Source organism: Pavona decussata, unplaced genomic scaffold (assembly GCF_977016875.1).
Source record: "Pavona decussata unplaced genomic scaffold, jaPavDecu1.1 SCAFFOLD_239, whole genome shotgun sequence".
Lineage (NCBI taxonomy): Eukaryota > Metazoa > Cnidaria > Anthozoa > Scleractinia > Agariciidae > Pavona > Pavona decussata.
The window spans coordinates 5,001-29,284 of record NW_028145644.1 but is presented as its reverse complement, the minus strand read 5'-3'; the positions used below and the strand labels follow the sequence as shown (position 1 = coordinate 29,284).

The following is a 24,284-nucleotide window of genomic DNA, read 5'->3' as shown; positions in this document are numbered from 1 at the left end:
TCTTCTCAAGGAAGATGAGAAAGATATCCTTCTCCTATTCTGTGAGATGATAGGCATCTGTTATTAAAATGATGGGGGAAAAGCCCAAGATCAGTGCTACGCCTTTACAATATCTCGTTTAGACATGGTCAAGCCATCCAGAGACTGCTCACTCCACCAAAGGAATTAACCCTACGAAAGCTGTGTGGTATTTATTATCATGGTTCTGTTGATCATGCCCCCCTGCCGTATAGGCTGGTCTGACTCCGTTCCATCTGTGCTGAGCTCTTTGAGAGGTATTTTGACAGGATTGAGGACATCACCAGAAAGACCTGGAACAAGCACATAGAAGACCTTGTGCCAAATGCCTACCTACACATTCAAGCTGAAGATGCAATGGCAGTGGAGACAAACAGTTTGGCAACCCTTGCAAACCAAGAAAAAGAGATCTCCTGTCTTGCAAAAGGTCTTCCCAAGCCAACCAACTCAGTTTTCTCAAAGGAACTCATGACAAAGAGATCTAGCTTATGGCAGGCACATCTATCCAAGATCTGTGATTTTCTGAAAACTAGAGCTGAGATTTGGTGGAAATGGAGGGAAGATGGTTCTGTTGAATTTTTTGATGCACCAGGTGAACCAGCCAACAAAGCACAAGGCCCTCAACTTCACCCCTTCAGATCAAACAACATCAGGAAGATATGCCACTATTTGGAGAAGACTTGGGAGGAATGTGCCAGTCAGCCTGACCAGCTTCCAATTTACAGAATGAGGGATGAAGATGGCAAACTTATCTACCACAGGGAGTCTGAAGATGCAGTTGAGCACGAAACTGAACCAGAAAATCCCCTACTGATGCAAGATGCAGCAGCTCCACTGTATCAAGAACAAGAAAACACAGGCAGTGAAAACGGCGATGAAACAACTCAGATCATTTTTGAAGATCAACAAGCAGATCTTGAAACAGCTGATCACAACCCTATCACAATAAATATGGATTTGGATTCAGATGAGCAGCCTGACGCTGACTCACCAGGAGATCTAGAAGTGAATACAGCAGATAACTCAAGTATACATCAAACAGTTATTTCTGAAAATGACTGCTCAACCGAGCCACCTAGCAAAGCAAGAAAAAAAGAAACATCGCTAAAAAGAAAAAAGGAGGTTCAGTCAAAGACTGCAAAGGCCTTAGAATTAATTTTAGGAAAGACACCAGGTCTCTGAGATTGATCGACTGAAGCAAACAGTTGCAAAAATCCCCGAGGCACACTTTTACAGAAAGAAGTATGGCACACTTCTTACCAACATGCAAACTTGTGTTTTAAGGGAACTAAGGTCTGTCAAAACCCAGCTGAAACAATGGGATGAGGATTTTCTGGCAACTCACGGCAGAATACCAAATAACAGTGACTATATTAATGATGACCACTTCAAAGAATTGAGCCAAAAGTAAAAAGTAGCCTTAAAGCTCCTCGAGTCATGGAAAATTACAGTTCACCTCTTGTAAGTACAACTAAATGTTTAGGTCATTATTAGATAGAGCAATTTCACAAAACTCAGTCACATGCTACCTGTAATTTAAAATATTAAATATTACGCTTTGCATTAACCAATAATATTGGAAGAATGTAATAATTATATCAATATATCATGTATTCAAACATTTGTTCGCAAAATTTACAAAATCGTCATTAGAATTTGACGGGCTACTTAGCATGCAAGATTCAAGGTTTGTGAAACTGTCTATTCCTGCATATATGTAAATATCAAATACATTAAAAAAAAGTGTCTATAAATCATTTGTTTGGAACAAAGATACTTCTAAAAATGTATCAGTAGATAGCTTTTGAAAGTGCTTCTATTCTGGTATGAAAAGATAGAAGTGATAATCAACAAAAGACAATTTGAGATGCATTTTGCTGGGAAAAATTGCACTCGATGATTAAATGCTAAATTCTCCTTTAAAGGTGTATGATATTTCTACATGACTGCAAGGAGAATTTAGATGTTGACGTTTAATTTAATTACACCAAAAAAAGGTGTTATTTTGTGGTTTTTGCACCTGAAATCGACCCTTTGACTGGAAAATGCTTATTTCAAGCTATACTTGCATTTTATTGTACTGAACATGAAATACTATATTTATTTTCTGCAATAAAAATTCAATTGCGAAAACGTGTTTGTTGCCGAATGATATTTTAGCTTAAGCTTATCCTAAAGGCTGAATTATCTGCTCAGGTTATAAAAGAACCATAAATATGTTGGCTTACCTCCCATGACAATTTTATTAAGTTCATCAGGCTCCCTCACAAGCATCCAGCATTAAGCATAAATACAGTTTGAAGTGGTGTCGAACGACATCTCGCGGGCGATTAATTGCAAGCGCTGCAGACAAATAATCGGAAATCCAGCTTCTTGTCCGCCGAGTTTAAAAGAAATCCAACACAAAACTGGCCAATACTTTTTTCTTGGTAAAAAATTTTTAGAGAAGCGATAAATTGTCCAAATAACTAAGGTGACCAAGGATTAAGAACAAGAAGATGTGCTTATATGCCGGCATGTTTGTTTTCCACATCACATCCCGCTACGGGAGACTGTAACGGGTCAACCCACAAGGTTCGCTGCTGGGGGTAAGGGACAAGGATTCAAGCCATGCCTTAACATGCCTGAGTTAGAGAATTTGCCGTCACGCTACACACACACTGTGTTTTATACCAATATTTCTTAGCGTATTTTATAACTGTTGACCCCAGTTACCTCTCGTAGAAAATCGCGAAAGATGCCTGGGTCATCTGAATTTCCTCCAAGAAAACGAGTGTGGGTGAATGTTATTCTTGTTTGATTCCATTTATGACTTTGTACGTTTTAGCCGGTACGTAGCAGCTATTGATTGTTTCTTTGCAGATAACTGTTGAAGTCTGTGAAGGGGACCAGGATGCTATAATCCAGCTTCTACGAGATGCGAGACAAACTGTTGAAGTTGTGTCATTGAAGCCGGTCGCCAACCGATGAGCAAACGGTCAGTATATATAAATATATACTTCCAAACATGTTTTAACACTTTTCTTTTTATTTTGCATCACATGTATATGTAACTGGTATTTCTTTTGATACTAATTCTCAAACCTATCTATTGAAAACAAAACCAGTTCTATGCTATCTAACAAATTTTTCATTCGCGTGCCCTTTTTTCAAACAGCTCATTCGAAGCAACTTGATTCCTGTCATGTCTGGTTGAAATGTACATAGCTCAACTTCCACAGATAATACCTTTCAACTTCTCTAAAGATTACAATATGTTATAAGCCGCAAATCGTAGCTGAGGTTTAGTTTATAAACTAACGTATTTTATAATGCAACGACTGTACTAAAGTACTAAGACGCCCTTGTTTTACAAAGTCCCGCGAACGCGCGCGCGAAAAGATATAAGAATATTTACATGACTAAACATATACAATTTTACACCCCAGAGATTGTTATCCAATGTCCTTGAAATGCATGATTAGGGGTCAATATTTTTTAGTTTTTTTCTCTTGCAGCTCCTCGACGTTTTTCAATACCTAACGTTGAGGACGAGCAGTCCCCACCTACACCAGTGCGGCTGTTTCTACGATGAAACCAGCTAGCCACAGAAAATGGTCCTGCTGCTATAGCTGGAAATGCTCCAGTGAATCCTCCAGATGAACCAGTCGAGGCAGCCGAGGCATGCCCGTTTTGTCTACATGGTCGGTGCATAACATTGTCTCCTTTCAAACCAGAAGGAAGGAGCAACACACGCATAACTAATCACAACAAATGCCGCAAAGATTATCGATGGGATTGGAGGACATTGAAAGATTGCGGATTGTTAGAAAGTCCCGTGTACCTGGCACACAAGCAAGAGTCGGGGTGCCTAATTGACGATGTCCATGAGGTTATGCCCCATTGTGTGGTAAAGGATGTACGTGGCAGATGGCCTAACCCCCCTAATGTACCATATCAGGGCCATCGCCGATCATGACTGCTTATGCTGTGAGAATGTTGAGGCTCCATGCCACCCCCTCCTCATATGCCGGTAGCAAACAAGTGGCATTTTCATTGTCTACAAGCTAAGGCCGTATAATAGTTTGTTTTATTGCTGTGAAATACACTTCAGATATAAGCACAATTTTTGTTATGGTGATACAATAAAAGAACAGAATAAAATGCCAGGAACTTCCTTAATTTGCCATAAGTGCACACAAACCAATTTTTCCATATCACACAGCTAAGATACAGTTTCCTCACGTTTACCTAAAATAATATTGTGATCAATTATCATATATTGCCTAACAAAACCACTATTTCAAATTGAGACTTCTTCTTGCTCAATATCAAACAATGCAAATAATATTATGATCTACTATTGCGATTTTTTTTTTTCATTTTTAAAAACCCTATAAAACACAGATAAACAGTAACACCTTAATCCTTCAATTTTCCCTACATAGTTTGGGACTTTGGAATATTTTTATTTGTTGATAAAACCTACAGTGGCAAGGGTATTACTCCAAGGAGCTCACTCTAAAGTTAACATTGATATCCTTCCATTCTAACTATGCAAATTATACCAAATAAAATCTACCAAATCTTCCGCTGACTGTGTCAACTGAACGTTATGATGACATGAAATTGACATGTCAAGGCAGAGAACTTGAAGACATGAATGAATACTATAATGCATTATAAAAGGTTATCCAGATCTCATCTTTGAACTTGTAGGTCTTGTCTGCCAGTACACGGTGGGGGGCCATTCGATCAGGTTCTCTGCTCCTTTGGTAACACTGCAGGGAAGTTGTTTCCCTGAGAACATTTTCATTCTGGGAGCAAAAGTAAATAAACACGCCCATCATAAAAAGGAAGTGGAGCTCAATGGTGTTACTTGTTCACTACATGCATGTTTGCAAACTAGAATATTTTTTGACTGTACTCTTATAATAATCACATTGATAGTAACATTCTCCCCCCCCCCCTGCAAAAAAAAAAACCGAAACAGAAACAAAACAATGTGCTCAATAATTACATTCTATGTAACTTCCCAACAGATGTCAGTCATCCTGAATTGCAGAACATTTTCCACAAAATAAAGCAAGTTGCAGAACCTCAAAATAAAACTCCTGCAAGCAATTCCATGCTCCCAGACTGGCATGGTTTGTGTGGCTGAACCTGAAGAAGTTACCCACGAGTTAGATAACACCATAACATGATGTGGGTTATTGTCTGCGGGGCCCACCAAGTGGCCCACATCCCAACCCACCCCATTAATAAGAAAATCTGGCTCTTCCAGTAATTGATACCAGGATAGCAAACTACATGACAGAATAATTTACAAACCCAATCAAGAATGGCAAGCTAGATTCTCATGTCGTAGCTGTCTTGCCGGTTGAAATGAATATGCTTTGGAGCATAAATCAACATGACAAGATGAATCGTTTCCACCCAAAATGTATTTCTGCACTGTTGTGAGGTAAGTGAAAAGGAATCATAGTTAAAAAGAAATTTTATGACATAAAGTCACACAGAAGTTCATTGCCAACAAGGTGCAATACCATTCCCGCAGATTGTGTGAAATATCATTGTTAAATGTTATGTGCACACCATAAATGATCTAATAAACACACGAGGCATGTATTACATTTTAGGGGTCCTGGTGGAGGTGGGGGGGGGGGGGGGGTAAATAGATGTGAGCCGTTCATTAAAGGGAGGCGTTTATTTCACTTCAACAGTAACAACGTCAACAAAACAAGGTGTGTGGTTCCCGCGCGGAGTAAAATAGAGTTTGTGAGTAGGAGACTAATCTAATCTGCACTAATGGAAAGCCTAATAATGTCGATCATAGTTTGATATCAATGTCTTCATTGTCATTCTGGACAAGTGTGTTGGAAGCGTTGGCCTATGGCTTCCTTGGTTTTTGAGATGATCCTTGGTGTGTAAGTGTCTGTGGGGAGGGGGGGAGAGGGGCTATTAGACACGGGTCACAGGGCGTTTATAAGAGGGAGGCATGGCAGAAAAATTCTGTTCCAAGAAAGATAAATATTAAAATACAGTGAATATTACCAGGGCATAATCACTAGCATGACGGTAAATGTTGGTGCCTTCGATTCCTTTCCTGAAAGCAGCAATGGCTTTCTCGTCAGTTAGGGGTTTCTTACTACACACATATCCCTCTTGCTTACATCTGGATTCTGAATTGCAGTTGGAATGATCACCTTACGTAAAAAGAAATGTCAAAAACGACAATTGCTTTTTGAACAGGTTTGGAAAAATAACACCGAGAAGAAGCAACCAGGCATGTGTATACCTTGTAGTGGTCGACAACATTGATAATGTAACTTCTTAAGTTGTCGGCATCACCATTACAATTCTTCATTGCGTAGTACATGTGGGTCTTGGTGCATTTCACTGAAAAAGATTATTACATGAGTGACACTATGGAATAGAATGCTCAATCATGGTTGACTAAAAGTTTAAAATTCACAAATTATACATAAAAAAGGACATAATGTGGAATTGTATAGCTTGGTTACCTTTGTCAGATAATTCTGAGAACCAAGTCCTCTGCGAGTCTTGTACTAGTCCAGTGGCCACTTTCTTTATCGCTTTCTTGACCCCTTTCCCACCTTGGAATTTAAAAAAAAAATATGTGGGAAGGATATATTTAGTGAACATACAGTACTGAAATCTATATAAAGCTAAATGTGCATCATGGTATTTACATGCATGCCCAACTATGTGAGATGGCAGTTGCTCAATTACAACAACGTAGCTACTTCTGATAACATAAACTTGACATTACATACCATGCCAACTGTCATATGAGTTCTTGATACCCTTTCCATTCAATCACACCTTCAGCGCCAGCACAATCATGTGCCACTTCACCCACTCAATGACCTACAAATAAATTTGATGGTAATTTATACATAATATGAAAAGAATATTAGAAGGCCAATTTATGGTAGTTACCTAGAGCTTCAATGGACTCCACAACTTGCTTTGTCATTGGTACTTCTCTCGATGCAGCCAATGCCATATTATTCTTGCCCAAGCTCAGACTAAATATCACTTTCTTGGTGCTAAGACAATAACATAAAAGAAGTCCAGTTAGCCCAAGCATATATATCATTTTTACACTTGTTTTTTATTGTTACTTAATTTTAGCACATCAAAAAATCACTATATTATTAATATTGCTTGACACCTTTGTTCTAGCTAACATGATTGGGATTATCTTATCTCATAGAGTTCCAAAATGTTGTTGCCAAAATGCTACATTTTAGAATGACTGACGGTTACCAATGTAACAACAGTAAAATACTTTCATTAGATGGAATAACCAACAGTCAACAATAACAATAAATATTAGCTCACTGATACGATAAAGTAGTCACTGTTGTATGCTGAGCACCACAACTTGAATCGTGCCTGGCATCTGTCATGGTGACCTGATGAAACCGTTAGTAATACAGGATATTATTATTACAAAAAACAAGACCTCAGCTTGATGATAATAATAATAATTTAATACTTATAAAGTGTAAATTAGCATACACATATGATCAAATGCGCTTTACACTTAATGAAAGGAAAAATATGCTAAAAATATGAAGTAGAAATTTACAATAAGAATCTTGAATTATCTAGTATTGGATACTAGGTTGTGTTGGACTGCTGCAGACAATTTCAGTTATGTAGGATACACAAATCTACCTTCAAAGACCACAGGTAAAACCATAACAATACTCATATCTCCATGCAGAGGATATCGACAGTCTTGTTGTGCTTCTAAGCATGCTTCCGCCAAGTTCTTCACATAAAACACTTGAACTGCATGTTTGTATCCTAATGCACTATATACTGCATGGTAAAGATAACATGTAATAAAGTACATTTCCCAAACATGTCAAATAATTTAGTTCTCTACAGAAAAAATGGTTACAATAATACTTCATATCAATAACAATGAAATAACCATCAGGTAAGTGGACACAACATACATGGGCACAGTTAATTTGGAAATAATTGCTAAAATTTGTTACTCAGTTATTTATAAGGATCTCTCCCTGAGTAATGGTACTATGCAAAGATGCACCTGTCAACATATTGGTTTTTGTAAAGTTCTGTTATATTTTTATCAAACTTGTAAACTTACAGGATATTTATATCACTTATAGAGGAACATTCAGTGAATCAACAGTGAGACAAGATGACAAAAGACATAATCACGCAGTTCACTTAAAGCCATGGCTATATGACATTAGAGAATTTATCTCTCATCAACATGTCCAATTTTGGCTGCCTGGCATGTTGTAATATATTTGGTCTCAGTTACACCAGAAGATGTAAATCCATGCACCATCCTAGTAATAGAAGTGGCAGTAACATTTTTAGACTAAAGTTGATAGATCTTGAAAACATAAATTGGCACAACGGCACACTATGGTCAGATGGCAAGGCAGTCAATAACTATATCAACTTATTCAACACATAAAGCCAAAATTATCAGATCACTATACCTCAGATTAGCCATGAATTTCCCAGAAACGATCGAACTTGAAAACCACCGAAAGGAATGGCCAACAACACAATTCATACTGACCACGTGCACAGTGTCCGTGTTGCTGAACAGCGAAGGAGGACATGTCCAGGGAATACCCACACAGTGGACAGTTTCTATTGTAGTGTGCCATGGTTTCCATAAGGCGCTTCACAGCGTCGTAAGAAACGAGAAAATAGCTTTTGTCGGCCCTACTCCGTGTGTGGATGTCAAAGGAACCGGTACTGTTCTCTCCTGTAGCTAATACGTACAGTTGGGGGACGTCTGTTTGTGACCAGGTATCTAGAAGGGATGTAGCCGGAAAGCCTGAAAACACACTCGAATCGAAACGTGCCATTCGCTTCTTTTCCTCCTCTTGGAATCCGGCCACCAGGCGTTCCATCATCAACACATTACCCTGTGGGGTACGCTGGTGTATTCCTAGAGAACTTTTTACATTTTGAAGACGTGAACACAATCGATTCAAGCAACCTTTCACTCCAGGTTCAACCTCCAACTGGATGGTGGTTCTCTCTCGCAGTGCACAGCTTGTCGTCGGTTTAGCTTTTTTTCTTGGAGGTTCAGCCATTCTATCGAATGAAACAACGCTTAGATCGATTCAGCGAATGGAGCTCGACAGGGAATCGGCGGAAAAACGCGCAAAACGGTTCGATTCAAGGAGGGAAAGATCAACGTCTTTTGTCTCCTTGAATCGAATCGTGAAAATATGCCAACGGCCTGACTTATCAAGATTTGAACATGTCTACAATAGTAGCGACCGAAATACAAATTACTGAAGGCTCAAGAATATGAAAATTATTCAACAGGGAGAGGCCTGAGGGATTGTGTGTGTTGCAAGGCATTAGCGGGAACGGCTAACGGCAGGAAATAAGAATTTTCGTCGCACAAAAACACAATTTATTCAAGTGTTATAATGGCTGAAAATCCATAATACCCATATATTTTAATCACAAACTGTCTGTTGACGGTCAATTTTCTTTTTAATGTAATGTTTGGTTTTATTTTTTTGAAACATTGACAATGCTCGGTTCACTTCTCTCTTCCCCGCATCATCCGCCATCTTGGATTAGAAGTTGATGCAGAGATTGTGTGACAAAGAGGGGGAGGAGCTATCCCTTATATAGTGCGGGTCCTTGTTTAAGTGCACAAACATGAACTGCATTAATGCATTAATAGTTTTTTCATTTGTCTTGTCTGGGCAGAAAGAGAATGCCAAACAACAGTAAATTTTGGTTATGTCCAGAATGTATGATAAATGATGCACAACAGCCCAATATGGGTACAGGCACTACATGGCCCCCAGCCATGCATGTCACAACAAATACTACACCTACAGTCAGTTCTGAGGCCGATGGAGTAACAATTGTGAAAACTATTTTTAGGGACAGGCCTCCTCACGACAACTATGAGCCAGAAGGAAAACTGGGCCAGTATGAATATGGCCTAATTGCTTGCACAAATGGGTGGTTGGGACGAGGCACACATAATGTTGAAGAGAATCAGTCAAATCATACAAGGATTTCAGAGGCCTACTCTTGGCTCAGTCCGACAATTTGACATAATGATGGGACCGTTTTATCAAATAGTTCACATTAATAATAATCACTGGGTATGTTTTAGTAGCATAAATAGTCCTCCTGGTTATGTTGATGTCTATGATAGCCTCTCATCCCCAGTGACACAAGAGTAACTAGAACTGGCTTTTGATTTGACTGGACCAGCCTTAAAGGTAATTTGATGTATTCCAGTGCAACAACAGAAAAATGGTTCTGACTGTGGCATCTTTTCAATAGCTTTTGCAACAACTTTAGTTAATGGACAGAATTCAACGAATGTAACATATAATATTAGTCGGATGCGTTCACACTTACTCTACGGTCTAAAAGGAGGAATTATGACTCCTTTTCCCACCACTTGAACTTCTTTTACAGAGCAGATTTCATATGACTGGAAGAGAAGCCACATACAATGTATGGCATGGTTGCAGCGTGATCATCTGATATTAGTACTCAAATTACTTTATGGCATGGACTGTGCAGTAAACGTCTTTGCACTCATACAAAAACTGATCTATCAAACTAACCTACAAAAATGTCAAAATAAATCCTACTTATAATGACATTCTAATCATAGAAAATAAATCCTATTTTATCAAGAATCTCTGTCGTCTCGCACTCATTTAGCAGTCCAGGCTGTAATTTCACAGCCCATAACAAGACTGATCTTTAAATACACTGCTACTTTAATCCAAAGGTACAATACCATTGGACAGGTTTGTCAAAGCAGCACACACTGTAATAATTCTGTCAATCATAGGAATTGTAGCCTCTTGGGAACCATTAGGGTTACACTGCAAGAAATCAATTGGGAAAATTCCAGAAAAAATTGTATACTTTCTCCTTAGCAGTCCAACGACCCTTTGCACATGTATGCGGACATTTGCAATGACACTTGTTCACTTGACATCTACTGGGTCCAGCTGGTCTTTTCCCATAGTGAATACTGGAATAGCAAGTTCACCTCTGTGGAACATTAGGCTTTTCTGGATAGTAAAGCCCCGGTCAGCCATCACTAAATCTCTTGGCACTAGTTTTCTTAGAACAGTTGTCTGTTAAATACTTATCTGAAGTCCTTCCTCCCCACGCGTTTGAGACAAACGAAATGCTCCCTTGTGGATTTATTCCAACCAAAATCTTGACAGTGCTATGACTCTTGTAGTTGGAATAAGTCTGTTCTCGGGCCTAGAGATTTGAATGTCTTGTAACAAACACTTCAAAACAGTCAATGATTACTCTAGTTTTGTTGCCAAAGACAAACTAAAAAAGAAAAAGAGGCATGGTTCGCCACAAATCCTCAAGCTCTGGCCACTTTATTAAGGGTGCTAGTCGAACATCAAGAACCACCATCCAAGCCAAAAATATTCTTGAAACAGTGGGTAGTGAAATTCCAAAGCGGTATGCAAAATCCTGCATTGGCATGTTCAACTTGAGCTTCATTAGCGTGAGAACAAATTCTTGAAAGTTAGATAAAATTGGAGACTTCTTTAAAACAAATGCAGAAACATTTTGGTACACTGTTTGTAGCACATCATAGGCAGGCAATCCCGTGTAAAATCAAAATTTGTCGTTGTCATTAGCGAAATATGTTTCATCGAATGGTGGTTTTACAGCTGAGGTGCAAAATAAATAGTCGAACTCCTCTGTTTGTGTCACTGTCCCCCTTTCACTCTCAGTCCCTGCTGAGTAGACATCGAAGGAAATATCCATAACCTTTTCTCCTGGCACATTTAATTTTTGTTTCTTGGTCTTGATTTCTCCCGCGGCCGTCTCTCATGTTCTGTCGGAACACCTTTCAGCTCATGATATCTGGCTCTCTCGTCTCACTTCGTAGCAGCTGCTAGATTGGCTTGAAGCTTTTCGGCAGAATCACATTTCTCATGAGCTAGATTTTGGGTTGGAACCCAATCTGGATCGTACCTATCCCACAGTTTTGCCGCTTCTCCGCAAATAAAATGTTTACCACAGACTTGGCCGTGCTCCAAAATCGTTTCTGTGAGGTCTTCTCTACTGATCGCAGATATCCATTTGTTTCACCTCTCCTCTGAAAGTTTCCTCACTTCTTTACCTTGATTAGCTATAACTGAAGGTATTCTTGCCATAGAAACCCCTTTACCACGAACACTTCGGGTCCCACAGCCAAAAATCGTGCATAAAACCATTTTTTGTTGTGAACTACTGTAGCATTGTGCTTACATGTAATGTGCACCAATATAGCGGCCAATTGTAAAGTGGTCTTAGTTTGAGACACCCCCCCCCCCCCCCCCAAAAAAAAAAGATACAAATGCTCATGTGTATTGGAGATAAACTTTGTTCTTTTATTATTTTACTTTAAGTTACATTCACTTCATATAGCACAAATTAACTTCCAAAACCTCATTTAAGTACGGGAAAAACAGTTAAAAACGCAAAATTGGTAATGATTTGATTTTGCAAGTGGGAGCTAACCAACACATTATGGTACTAGTAAGGAACTTGACCATGTACTGTGCCCAGGGAGGAGGGCATTTGGCACAAAAAGCCCTTTTAGGAGTAGAACGTTTTGACCTTTGTCAAGGGAGATGGGGAAGTTTAACTGGAGTGTCAATTTCCATTTTTTCTGGGGGAAGGGAGGGGTTCTTATATGTTTATATTCTGGGAAAACACAACTAATGTTAAGTATGCTGATTTATGAGGATTAACACTCAGAAAAGATCACTCACTTAGCCATACTTATACCAGAATGATTAATTGTAAAATTTGTTTTTTTTTCGCACTTTTTTACCATTTGACTGTTAAATCTGGTGCCCCTGGGATCATGTGGGGTATTAAAACCCTTCCTGGTCTAGGAGCAGGAATTTGACATTCCACATTGAGTAGCAAAATTAAAACATAATATTTATTTATTTTATTTCATTACCCATGGGTGTGCGGTTCAAAAATGAAAATCTTTCAGAGGACATGATTTGTCATACCTTCCATGCACTAATGTCAATCGAGAGAAGAAGTTTGTAAAACAACTTTGTGTCGGTGACCATGTCAGTTATCTATGGACAGAGCCATCAACAAAAAATCCCCCAACCTCCCAGGTCCCTTCAATGTGTACATGGATTATGTACTGGATTGTTATTATGAAGAGAGGGTATTGCCTGCCACCACTCCCCCCTTCAACTTGAACATTGGTAAATGCAACTTTACTTTCAGGATTCTGGAGTGATTTTATGTGTTGTTGTGTTTTGTAGTCACTGGCCATGTCAAGAAAATGGTTCTCTTGTCTTTTCTCTCTTTTGTTACTGCTGTTCAGGTGCTTCTACTCTGGAAGTTCTTCTGATGATGAGCGCACTATCTATTTTGATCAAAATATCATCAACTGCCGAAATGTAAGAGAGGATCCCCACACGACCTACCGACCAGACATGGACTTCTTGATTCTTGAGGTCACGGCTTGTCATAGCCACAGCTTTTAAAATTCTTGGGATAACCAATAAAACTGAACAACCCAAGAATTTGCCTATCCCTGCAGACCTAGCAACCAGGGATAACTTCAAGAAATTGAATTGCATAATGCAGCAGCAATGATTGTTGACAAACTTGTTGTCAACAAGGAAATGATGGACAAAACCATTGAAACCATGGTTTCTGCTCAGGAGAGACTGAAAATGATCAGTCAAATTGAGTTAAACCCATATGGGCGTTTTAAATATAAAAAAAAATAAATCACTTTATTTAAGTCTCAATGTCTTTAGCGCAGAGCACTAATTGGGGACACTTTCCAGATTGAATTGGAATTTAGAAGTGTTAGTTTTTGAGGAGAGGGGAAAACCAGAGTACCCGAAGAAAAACCTCTCGGAGCAAGGACGAGAACCAACAACAAACTCAACCCACATATGACACCGAGCCCAGGAATCGACCCCGGGCCACATTGGTGGGAGGCGAGTGCTCTCACCACTGCGCCATCCCTGCTCCCCATGTAGATTTCCTGTAGATCTCCTGGATGTTCAAAGTCTTTCAAGTATAATAGAAATAGTCAAAAGAAACATGAACTCAGTCATGACCCCCCAGTTGTTGTCCCTGACAACAATTATTCCACCCCCACATTGTCCCAAGTTCTACCATAAGGGATGATGACATGTTTAATTATAACACTGCACTACTAAGTGAAGGACTGTTCTTTTTAAACTTCCTGGATGCAGTTGCAGAGGGTGATGGGAAGAGAATCATCAGACAGTACAGGTACCTTATGCTACTGTGCAAGGCTGATGATCCTCACAGGACCAAGTATGCTATTAAGAGCCTTTACCAGTTGCTGCTTGTAAATGGGGGTCCAAGTGAGAGTGATGCTGAAGTTTTCACCTGGAACAGATTAGTCAAAAATCATGGTGGCTTAGGAAGGAACATCCCATTTGACTTTGGAGTAGAACACAATAACAATCACAGTAAGCAAGGGATTGCTAATCTCGATGTCAATGTAACAGAGAAGAAAAGGCGCAGGGACGTCATGCCGTGCGGACGCATCCTTTTTGCCATCCGCGTAGCTGAAGTATGGCAGCGACGCCCAATAACTCTCGGTAAATACAAATTAACATCTCAGTTACAAATGTCCTTTTACTAAATGCGCGCTCAGAAAAACAAGAGTGGCGAGAGAGGTTCCATTGAAGAAGAAACTTCGCCTCGAGCTTCGAAGAAACTAAACATGGCCTCCGAATCTGCTGGAAACCACGAGGGAGACATAAACGTAGTTATTCAATCACTGGCCGACAGCGAGGAGGAGCCTAGTCTGTTAGAAATCAAAAGCTTACTATTAGCAATCAATCGATCAATCAAGTGCTCTGTTTCATCGCTTCTGAGTGACAACAAAGCATTGAGAAGGGAACTGGAAGAAATAAAGGACTGTATAAATTTCAACACCCGTGAACTGAAAGAGCTCAAGGAATCGTTACAAATGACGAACAACGAAAACAAGGCGTTAAAAGCGTGCCTGGATTCTACTAACGAACAGCTAAATGCAACGAAAGAAAAACTTCGTAATCAAACGGAAGATATTTTGCAACTATGGGATAACTTCGATAACCTTGAACAATACACATGTAAAAACCCCATTCAAATACAAGGAATTCAGGAAGACACCTATTCTAGTACGGAAAACAGTGTAATTAAAGTAGCCGAAGCTCTTAACATCACGGTCGAGCTGGAGGACATCGAGATTTGCCACAAATTAAGATGAGGAAAAGGTATTATCGCGAAATTTGTTAGCCACAAAACGAAGTCAAGCCTTTACGAGAAGCGTACACAGTTGAAGAACATTAAAATCAAAGATCTTTTCCCTGGATATCCAAGCACAACACAACGTGGCATTTTTATCAACGAGAACCTGACAACTTATAGACGACGATTATTAGAACAAGCTAACAGGCGCAGAAGAGATAGTACGTTGCTTAGTGTTTGGACAATGGATGGTAAGATGTTTGTTAGAACTTCCCCCGATGGCAGACCTATTAGAATCTTCTCTGAGGTAGACTTAGATAATTCATAATCATTACAGAAATACATTGTTAGTATAAGGCATCTGCTCTTTCCCTGCCACTAGTTTATTGTTAAGTGTAATGGCTTATCAAATTGTAGGTAAATTAACTAAATGTGTTTTATTTATTCTCGTTCCATTTTTTGCTTATGTACATATGAGACATTATTGTTTATATTCCACCAAATGTGTCTCATTTGCTGACAGTAGGCTTTGTTTGTTGTGATTTTTTATTTACCGGTAGTCTCTTTACATATGTCAGCTTAGAACTTATTTATCAACTCCAATCAACTTTATTCGGAGTTCTTCCCAACATAACCAACTTTCTAGCAAAAGTAAATATCAAATTACAAACAGAAATATACATTAGTATCAAGAATAACACGCTCAAAGATTTCTATAATAAATGGAACTTTATTTATGGTAGCTAGAGTTAGTTTAACATAATTTGCTGACTACCGGATACTATATATTATATTACATCATGAATGTTAAGATTGCAGTCAATACGTTTTTCCATTTTTCGATTAATACCTAAGTTAGAAGTGTTGTATTGTTAAGTTGGTGGCGTTATATTGTATTATTGTGTATTGTAAGTCTGCAAGTACTGTTGCATTTAAAGTGCTCTATGTCAATAACTTTATTCATTTAAAAAAAAATGTAACAGAGAATACAGTGGCAAGAATTGAAAGGGCTGAGAAGCCATCACTTGCAGTGTTTGGAAAGATGGACAAAAGTCTGCAGCGTTCAGTTCCTTTGGGAAAACATGTCGCACAATTTCCAGTTAAAGACTTGGATGAACTAGTGAAGAAATAAGTGGACAAGAGTGTTTTGGGCTAGTGAAGAAATAAGTGGACAAGAGTGTTTTGGGGTATCAAGAGGGGAGACTGTGGAGGCACTTCTTGCATTTTCAAGGAGATCCCCTGAAGAATGTAGACACATCTAGACTGTTTGCATGGATCTCACACTACAAGAAGAAACTGTCTTTGGGTGTCAAAACTAGGTAGTCTATCTTACAGACTGTTAACATTTTGTAAATGTTTTTACAATTTTTACAATTTTACATTTTGTAAATGTTTTTAACATTTCCGTAAGCAGAGGTTCAACTGCATCTTGTAACGTGAACTTGCTAAAATGGCTATGGATGAACTGGCTCTAGCTGATGTGGATGATTTAAATTAACAGGATGATCTGTTTTCTGCTCTAAATATACTTTTCAGCACAAGTTTTTAGCTTTAAAACTTTACAATTTATTGAGTTAAAATATCCAGTTTTAAAAGACTGCATCAAAACTCGAGTTCAGTAATACATTTAGAGCAGAAAATGGGACATTGCTACGAAGATTGTCAATGGATTCATTCTGTGAATTATCCATGTCAGCGAGAGTCAGTTCATCCACTGCCATTTCACCAAGGTTGGCATCTAATCCAAGGTCATCACAGTCTTCTGGCGATGATTCTTCCTCATCTGAAGAGAATTCATCAGCAACATCTACAGGTTAAGTGGCATTCATGTCACCAAAAACTTTCTGCATAATTGCATAAGTTTTATGGGCATGTGACAATTCCCATATTTCCACAAAATTACAAATGTCTTTGACTGAAAACAGTTCTGAGCAACGGGTGAGGACTTAGGTACCCTGCGAGCAGAGTCTCTTCGATCTTCCTAGATCAGTCGGGAAAAGGAAGGAGACTGCTAGCGCTTTTGATATTCCCTATTGAGCATGCTCCATTTTAAAATGTAACCGAACCTCGCTGAGCCTCACTCGCAGGACGAAAGTTGAAAATTGACACCACTATGCTCCCGCAAGGTTCCCGCGAGCATTTTCGATTCTCATGGCTTCAACGCCATGCAGTTCAATCGAGGATTTGCAGAGTATTTACAGCTCGCCAAAAACACAGATAAAGAAGTGTTTTTTTTTTTAGGTAAGATCAAAGGCGAAAGACATGATTTGTCTTCTTTGCGTGATTTCCCTGATTGGCGAACCGTGCATGTTTAATATTGAACAACACAGCCGCCTTCGTCAAAAGTTGGAATCTGTTTTGGAGCATAACATCGACTTCAAAGTCAGCTCATGCAGGATATGTCAACCGTTCGGCTGCAAGTTCGAAGCTCTTAAGAGCTAAATTCTGAGAAAATCGAAAATTGAAAGACACTCACGAAAAATCGGATTTTTTTTATTTGGCCAAAACATCCCTTAGGGTCAACCAACTTAAGAAAAAATATCAAAAAATTCCAACGCTTTATCTAACGGGAGAAATTTTAAAAAGTTTGAAAATCAAGTAAAATGGGGACATTGGGCTCTACAAAAGACTCGAATTCTCGCCGAACTTTAGGGAGACGGTAAGCGCGTAAAGAAGATCCTATAAAAACGAAACAGGGCACAAATATTAATTTATGTTTACTCGTTAAAACCATGTAATAGTTTTCTCAAGTTTATGTGTGTGGCTGTTACAATGGGCATATTTATACGGTCACTATTTGTGACTCTCATTACGCGATAAATTGAAGGCCAACTTTGGCTGCAATAAATGGTTTCTGGTATATGTCGTTTGATCATGAAATCTATATGAAAAGAAAGCTTAGTCATTGTACTGTAATCTTGGAAAGTTACAGCTTTGGAAATAAAAATTTCCCATGCCAGTAAAATAAACTGTCATGGCATACTAGCGGTTATTAATTGTATGCAAATTGGGAGTTGATTCGTCAAAGACATCTAAAGGATTTCATTTCACCCGAAATGAACGACTTACCGTTATCGTCTGTCCTTGAGTGACTTCCTCCCTTCATAAGTGGTGTGTTGATCGTGTATAAGGATAGCTAAATCAGAGATTAAAGGGTATTTTGAAAACATAGCAATCTGTGAATTCAACTGAACCTGGGAACATTCCCACGGTGGATGACGTACAGCAGTTTATAATAATATCGCCTTCCTTGAGAACGATACAAGCACCAATGCGCTGGAAAATACTGGTTTCCATTCAATTTCAACTTCTTATGGCAGAAATGAGCAAAGATATCAATCATCAACCAGTTGTAATAAGCAACAGGAATGACCCTTTCCCGTGACCCGCAAGACGTCATTCAAGAAGTCACGTAATCACATGAGGTTGCGAATATCGGGTCGACGCAAGCGGCTTTATGTCATGGAAATATTGCAGCGAAATAAATGTATCTCACCTTCCTTATTATGTTTTTGCCTATAAGAGGAAATTAAAAAGAAGTAAAATAAAGAAAGGTCTACGTTCAGTAGATGAAAACATCATCATGGTACTGTATTGTAGGTATTCAGCGTAACCGAGATCTTACGTCAGACGGATTTTCACAATTCTTTCTTTTTTTTGCACGTGCTGTGGTAATGTTACTGCTAATCGAATTATGACTTACGAAAGATACTAACAAAACCTCCAGCCACGCTTGGCTAGAAGGATTTTTCCTGTGTGCTGATCTCTATGGCTTCGCCATCGTGCAGTTTTTCCTTCCTACAGGAGAGCGCAACAGCTTGCTGATTGAGCAGTGATTATCCAGGGCAGACAGAAGTGATTTCCTGAAACAATGTGAAAGAGACGTTTCAAGACATTTGGAACAACACAAGCTGAGTGGCGATAAAGCCCTTGACAGCGAATGCAAGTTGCTGTTAGCCCAAGGAGGTAACCGATCACTGCCTAGCCAAAAACTGCCTAATGCTAGGAGTTCAGCTATTGGACTTTTAATTGAGGACCATTGAGGATAGCATAGTCACGCAGATCTCAAAAAAAAATTTCTGACGTCATCGGACCACTTGCAATTTCTGCTCGCGCATGCGCTTAACCGTGAAACTCGGCCTTTAAAAATTTCAATGGTTTTTGACCTCCTGTAGGTGACCACTTGACGCACAATCTGCTGTATCCCTACTGTATCTCTCCCAGGCGGAAATTGCAAAATGTGTCGCTGTAACATATTGGCCACATAATTACAGAGGATGCCGTATTAAAATATCACCGCCAGATCTACCGGAAGTGTCTCCCGAAATAGTTTAGCACTAGTTTAACACTGAAATAACAGTTAATTAGGTTGAATCCCTTGTAAGAAAGAAACTCTCTTATCTTGTAAATAGCATGACCGGTGATGACTCTCTCAACTTTGTATTACTCAACAGAAAAATTGTGGTGATAAAGAAGGTCAACTTGATTATGTAACAAACAAACGCGAACTGGTTGTAGATGTTTTACGCTTGAAATGTAACATTGCAAAAATACTGTTATCTCCTAAATTAGGTAGTCTAAAGAAAAGTTATTACTTTGGGTTTTGATAAGCACTGGCAAAAGGGTTAGGTCTCTGCAATTACCATACGCAAATTACCCGAAATTTAGACCCCCTGTGGTCTGACCTCTGGTAAGTGACCACCTCCCGCAAGCGACCACATATCCTTGACATTATGGGTGGTCGCTACTTTCCGAGTGTTATTAAATCGATAGGGCTTTTTGGCGCACTTTAGAGCCCATCCTTCTTTGATGTACATGTCGTCTAGAGCCCCTTCTATAACTGGAGCAGTGATGGTGATGTGCCCCGCACCCTCTTCTAATTGGGCTTTGTAGCCTAATTTAGCAAGGTCTAACAAAGACCTCTTCTCTAAAGATTGCGTGCATTTTTCTAAAGACAGGTGTTTCTCAAGAGAAGATAGTCTTTGAAATATCTGGACACACCCATCTTGAGGGCAAGAGAAAAGGAATATTGCTTCTTCAGTGGCTCCCTGAACGTTTTCCGGTACCATTTCCGCATTCTTTGTCTTCTCTGCGCGCTTTGTACCCACGGATTTAAAGCCACCTGGTGAGAACATTGACGTTAGCCAGCTGTAGCTAGGTTCTAGATCTGAAATGGGAGCAATGAAGATCAATCTAGGTAAGAGCATCATTGGACGTGGTTTTCACATGCTTCTGTCTACTCTAATGTCAAACTGTTGCCTGGGAATTGTCCACCCCTGAGACGTGGCGCGGCTTTCCGCATCAAATTTCCCACCTCCAAGCGCGTCTCACAGTCAATTCTTCATCGTCAATCTCGCGAGTCACGCGACCAAAGAAATTCTCGCTCGGTGGTAGTCGGGTTTTTATTTTTCCACTCTACGCCTATTGTGAGGCCAGTCAAGCCAGCAAAGCATTTAATTTAAGGAACAGAATCGTAAAACACGGCGACATCAGAAATAAGAACAACAAGATAGCAAATGTGAATAAGGGAGAAACGAAGACTAGGGAAAAAAGTCCCAGATGGGATTTGAACCCACGACCCTCCGTGTTTTTTTCCGAGTCCTCGTTTCTCCCTTATTCACATTTGATATCTTGACGTCAGAAATAGAAGATTTAGCCGCCGAAATCGACATTTTTAGTCGATGGATGGTCCAAAGAGACTTCGTGGCCGACTGGCGACGGGACGTTCAGTGGAATCTCTGGAAGCCCATAAGTTAAACCGGGCAATCTGGAGTGGCTCTAGAAGTCGTGTATAGTTTACAAAACTTGTCCATCAAACGTGGAAAATTTATAACGGATTAAGCCTGTTTAATACAGACCGATTTTGCGGCTCATCTGCTTTCGTTGGAAATGGCAAGGTTGCAAAGGTCAGTGGTTATACTGTATACTTCAATAATTTCTGTTGCTTTTGTTTGCTTGCAGAAGTGAAGTCCAATTGCTGTAATTTGCCATTTTCTTAACGAAGACAACTAAGATTTCTTTAGCCTATTATGTGTTGTTATCGCGCACTGATTCCCTCCTGACAACTGCGTTTAATTTGCATGCTTTGATTAAGGATTTTAATTTACAAGAATCGTTCTGTTTTAGGTTGAACAAGGAGGGCACGCAAGCTGTTTGACTAAGGAAGGAAAGTGCAAAAAAACAGCTGAAAAGAAAGACCGCTGCTTCATCATCTGGTAAACAAACACACGTGTTTTGCTAACTACTACAATTTCGGTCATCCTCTTGTCTGTAAGTGGTATGCTGAAATATGCTAAATTTCTTCCAGTTCCAGTTACTTCAACCCCAAATCCGAATAGAAAATGGAGGTGCCACTTCTCGCATGAACTGTCCCCTTATGTTGTTGGCAACAATCATTGGTTTTGTAAATGATTTGAACCCAGGAGTCATAGGTTAGTAAAAGTTGGTTGTCTGGGTGAGGGTATTCCTGAGAAGGACTGCTTGAGATGACATTGATTGACACTTTGACAACCTGAATGACAGTTGCCATCTGAGTCAGGTTGTCAAAAGGTCAGTCAATGTAATTCGTAAACCGAAGAAAACATTTTTTACCCTACCCTGTTACGTGTATAAAGCATAAATTACAGATCTTTTATTCTGAAATGTAGTTTGCATGTTTCCACTGTACTGTAGAATGCATTTGTAAACAATCAATGGAGTCCTTCTTTTTTGTAAACAGAAAATTGCTATTTTATGTAGATAGGGGTGTAGAGGGTGGGGGTAAGTTTGAAGTTGACCCACATGTCCTTGTGTGGTTCTTTGGTCAAGGACAGCTTGTGCAGATTGTGGGTGTTGCAATCACTTGAAGATGATTACAAAATTTTTCCATTTGCTAGTAATAGGTTTTCATTTGTATATTTTCAGACCCACAAATATTAGCATGTGTAAACATTTCCTAAAAACTTACTAAGACATGTACTGTAATTAATGTTTTCCAGTGTCACTACAATAACATTGGAACTTGACTAATGACTAGTCACATAATATTTTCTAATTATGTTAAAAAATATTTTCAATTTTTCTTTCAGCAACAAGAGTTGTAGTCTTGTGGATGTGACAGGTTCGCTTGTGGAAAATTCATTTGATGGTGATAAAGATGATGAACCCCACAAAGCCTTCACAGACGACTGTGACGAAAGTCAAAGTTATGAAATTTTGGATGGGTCAGTCATAATGACTCCTGGCAAAAACTTCCAGTCTGATAGCTCTGATGACGATTCTGACGACAATGTCATCAATGAAACTGTCAACAGCAACAAAGAAGAATTAAATGAAACTAAGTATGTTTTCTTTGGTGTTTACTTTATAACATACTGTTTAGAGTTTTATTTTATTTTACATTTCAGAGACTTGCCACACGTTTCAACCAGCATGGTTAGGTCAATTTGAAGCCATTTATGTCATCAGTTTTTACTGCACAAATTCCACTTTTAAAGTTCAATGGGTTGCAAAAATCTCAAGTTGTCCAAAATATTTTACTAGCAACACTTTAGGTAAATAATTTTATTGCATCCTCATACTCAAATAAGGTGCACATTATAATTTGATTGAACTGTTTTCCTGTTATCATCTGTTGATTTTTGTCTTTTCACATGACAAATTTGTTTTTAAATTTTTTCCTTTGCTCTCTGTAGCCTTCAGAATTTTCTGTCATTTTTGGAGGACCGTAGTGATAATGATGCAAGTAGCTCCAGTTCCAGTAGTGAGAGTGGCAGTGATCAAAGTGACATTGAAGAGGAAAATGAAGACAATGAGGATGATGAACTTGGTGATGAAGAGCTAGAGGAGATTGTTAGGTAATTGTGTTTACAAATTAAATATACTCACCTTTGATTACACCCAATGTAAGAAAAAATCTAGATCAATTCAATGTATAAAGTGTTATCCTCAGAATCACTATTTTACTTTATGGCTGGAGCTGCCTGTACTTGGTCAATAACCCATATGCATACCTCCGATAATAATAATAATAATAATAATAATAATAATAATAATAATAATAATAATAATATTTATCCAGGCAGCCCACTCGCCTTGGCGGTTTTCAGTGGGGCCCTGCAAATTAAAAATGAAATAAAATAAAATTACCTAAAAAATGATTTCACAATATCAAACAAATTTAAAAATAGCTAAACAATCAGAAAGTGGAGATCTTTAATGTCAGAACCAAAGGGACTGATTTTTTTTTTTTTTGCTTCCAGTGAAAGTGAGGTAGAAGACTGCAGTCAGGATCACAATGATGAACCACTGTTTTGCAAGTACCCTGTTGGGCCAGGATGACAGTTTTCACGGGCAGAAGAAATTTATGACCATACAGAAGAGCTGACACGGATAACTGAAAAAAAGTTTGTGGTTTCAGAGGAGAAGATTCTTGAATTGTTCAAGGGCAGATGTCAGGAGCCTGGCTGTTGTGGGAGGTGTACAGTTAAGTCAAAGACTATTGGTTGTACACAGGAGATATGGTGGACATGTACAAATGGTCACAAAGGCAAGAGGAGTTCCTCCGAGAAATACAGTGGAATGTATGCCAACAATCTTCAATTCTCTGCGGCAATCCTGTTATGTGGCAACAACTTTACCAAGGTGGAACTGATGAGCCATTTCTTAGGCTTGTCCTGTTCTTCAAAGGCCTCCTTCTTTCGTGCTCAGAAGTTTTACTATGTCCCTGCAATTGACGAGTGGTGGCAGTGGCTTCGTTCAAACATCATTTCCCTAATTGGCAGTTTGGACGTCATCGTGAGTGGAGATGGGCAGAGTGATTCTCCAGGTCACTCTGCAAAGTATCTCACATACTTTGTCATGGTGACAAATGCCATGCAAGATTTTATTATTCATTTGGAGTGCCTTGACAAACGGGAAGTTGGAGGCAAGTCTCCATGCATGGAAAAGGAGGCCCTTAAGCGTGCAATAATGAATATGAAGAATGTTATCAATTTGAAGGAAGTTGTGACTGA

General features: G+C 39.1%; 2 protein-coding genes and 4 pseudogenes across 2 annotated transcripts in view; 4 read left to right on the top strand and 2 right to left on the bottom strand.

Moving 5' to 3' along the window:
• Positions 1-4,194: 4,194 nt before the first annotated feature.
• LOC146457581 (uncharacterized) lies at positions 4,195-9,146 on the bottom strand (annotated as a pseudogene).
• A 680-nt stretch (positions 9,147-9,826) lies between these two features.
• On the top strand, positions 9,827-10,469 carry LOC146457580 (uncharacterized; annotated as a pseudogene).
• A 324-nt stretch (positions 10,470-10,793) lies between these two features.
• On the bottom strand, positions 10,794-11,664 carry LOC146457579 (uncharacterized; annotated as a pseudogene).
• A 3,034-nt stretch (positions 11,665-14,698) lies between these two features.
• Positions 14,699-15,619, top strand: LOC146457578 (uncharacterized; annotated as a pseudogene).
• A 6,734-nt stretch (positions 15,620-22,353) lies between these two features.
• Positions 22,354-23,669, top strand: LOC146457577 (uncharacterized). The gene is made up of 3 exons (XM_085091800.1): positions 22,354-22,610; positions 22,965-23,126; positions 23,532-23,669. The coding sequence occupies exons 1-3, from the start codon at positions 22,504-22,506 to the stop codon at positions 23,608-23,610; spliced, it is 348 nt and encodes a 115-aa protein (XP_084947926.1). The 5' UTR covers positions 22,354-22,503; the 3' UTR covers positions 23,611-23,669.
• Positions 23,670-23,845: 176 nt separating this feature from the next.
• Positions 23,846-24,284, top strand: part of LOC146457576 (uncharacterized) — a 518-nt gene continuing 79 nt past the window's right edge. Inside the window, exon 1 of the mRNA XM_085091796.1 lies at positions 23,846-24,284. This exon is cut by the window's right edge and continues 79 nt beyond it. Coding sequence (XP_084947922.1) covers positions 23,851-24,284 — 434 coding nt within the window. The 5' untranslated portion in view covers positions 23,846-23,850.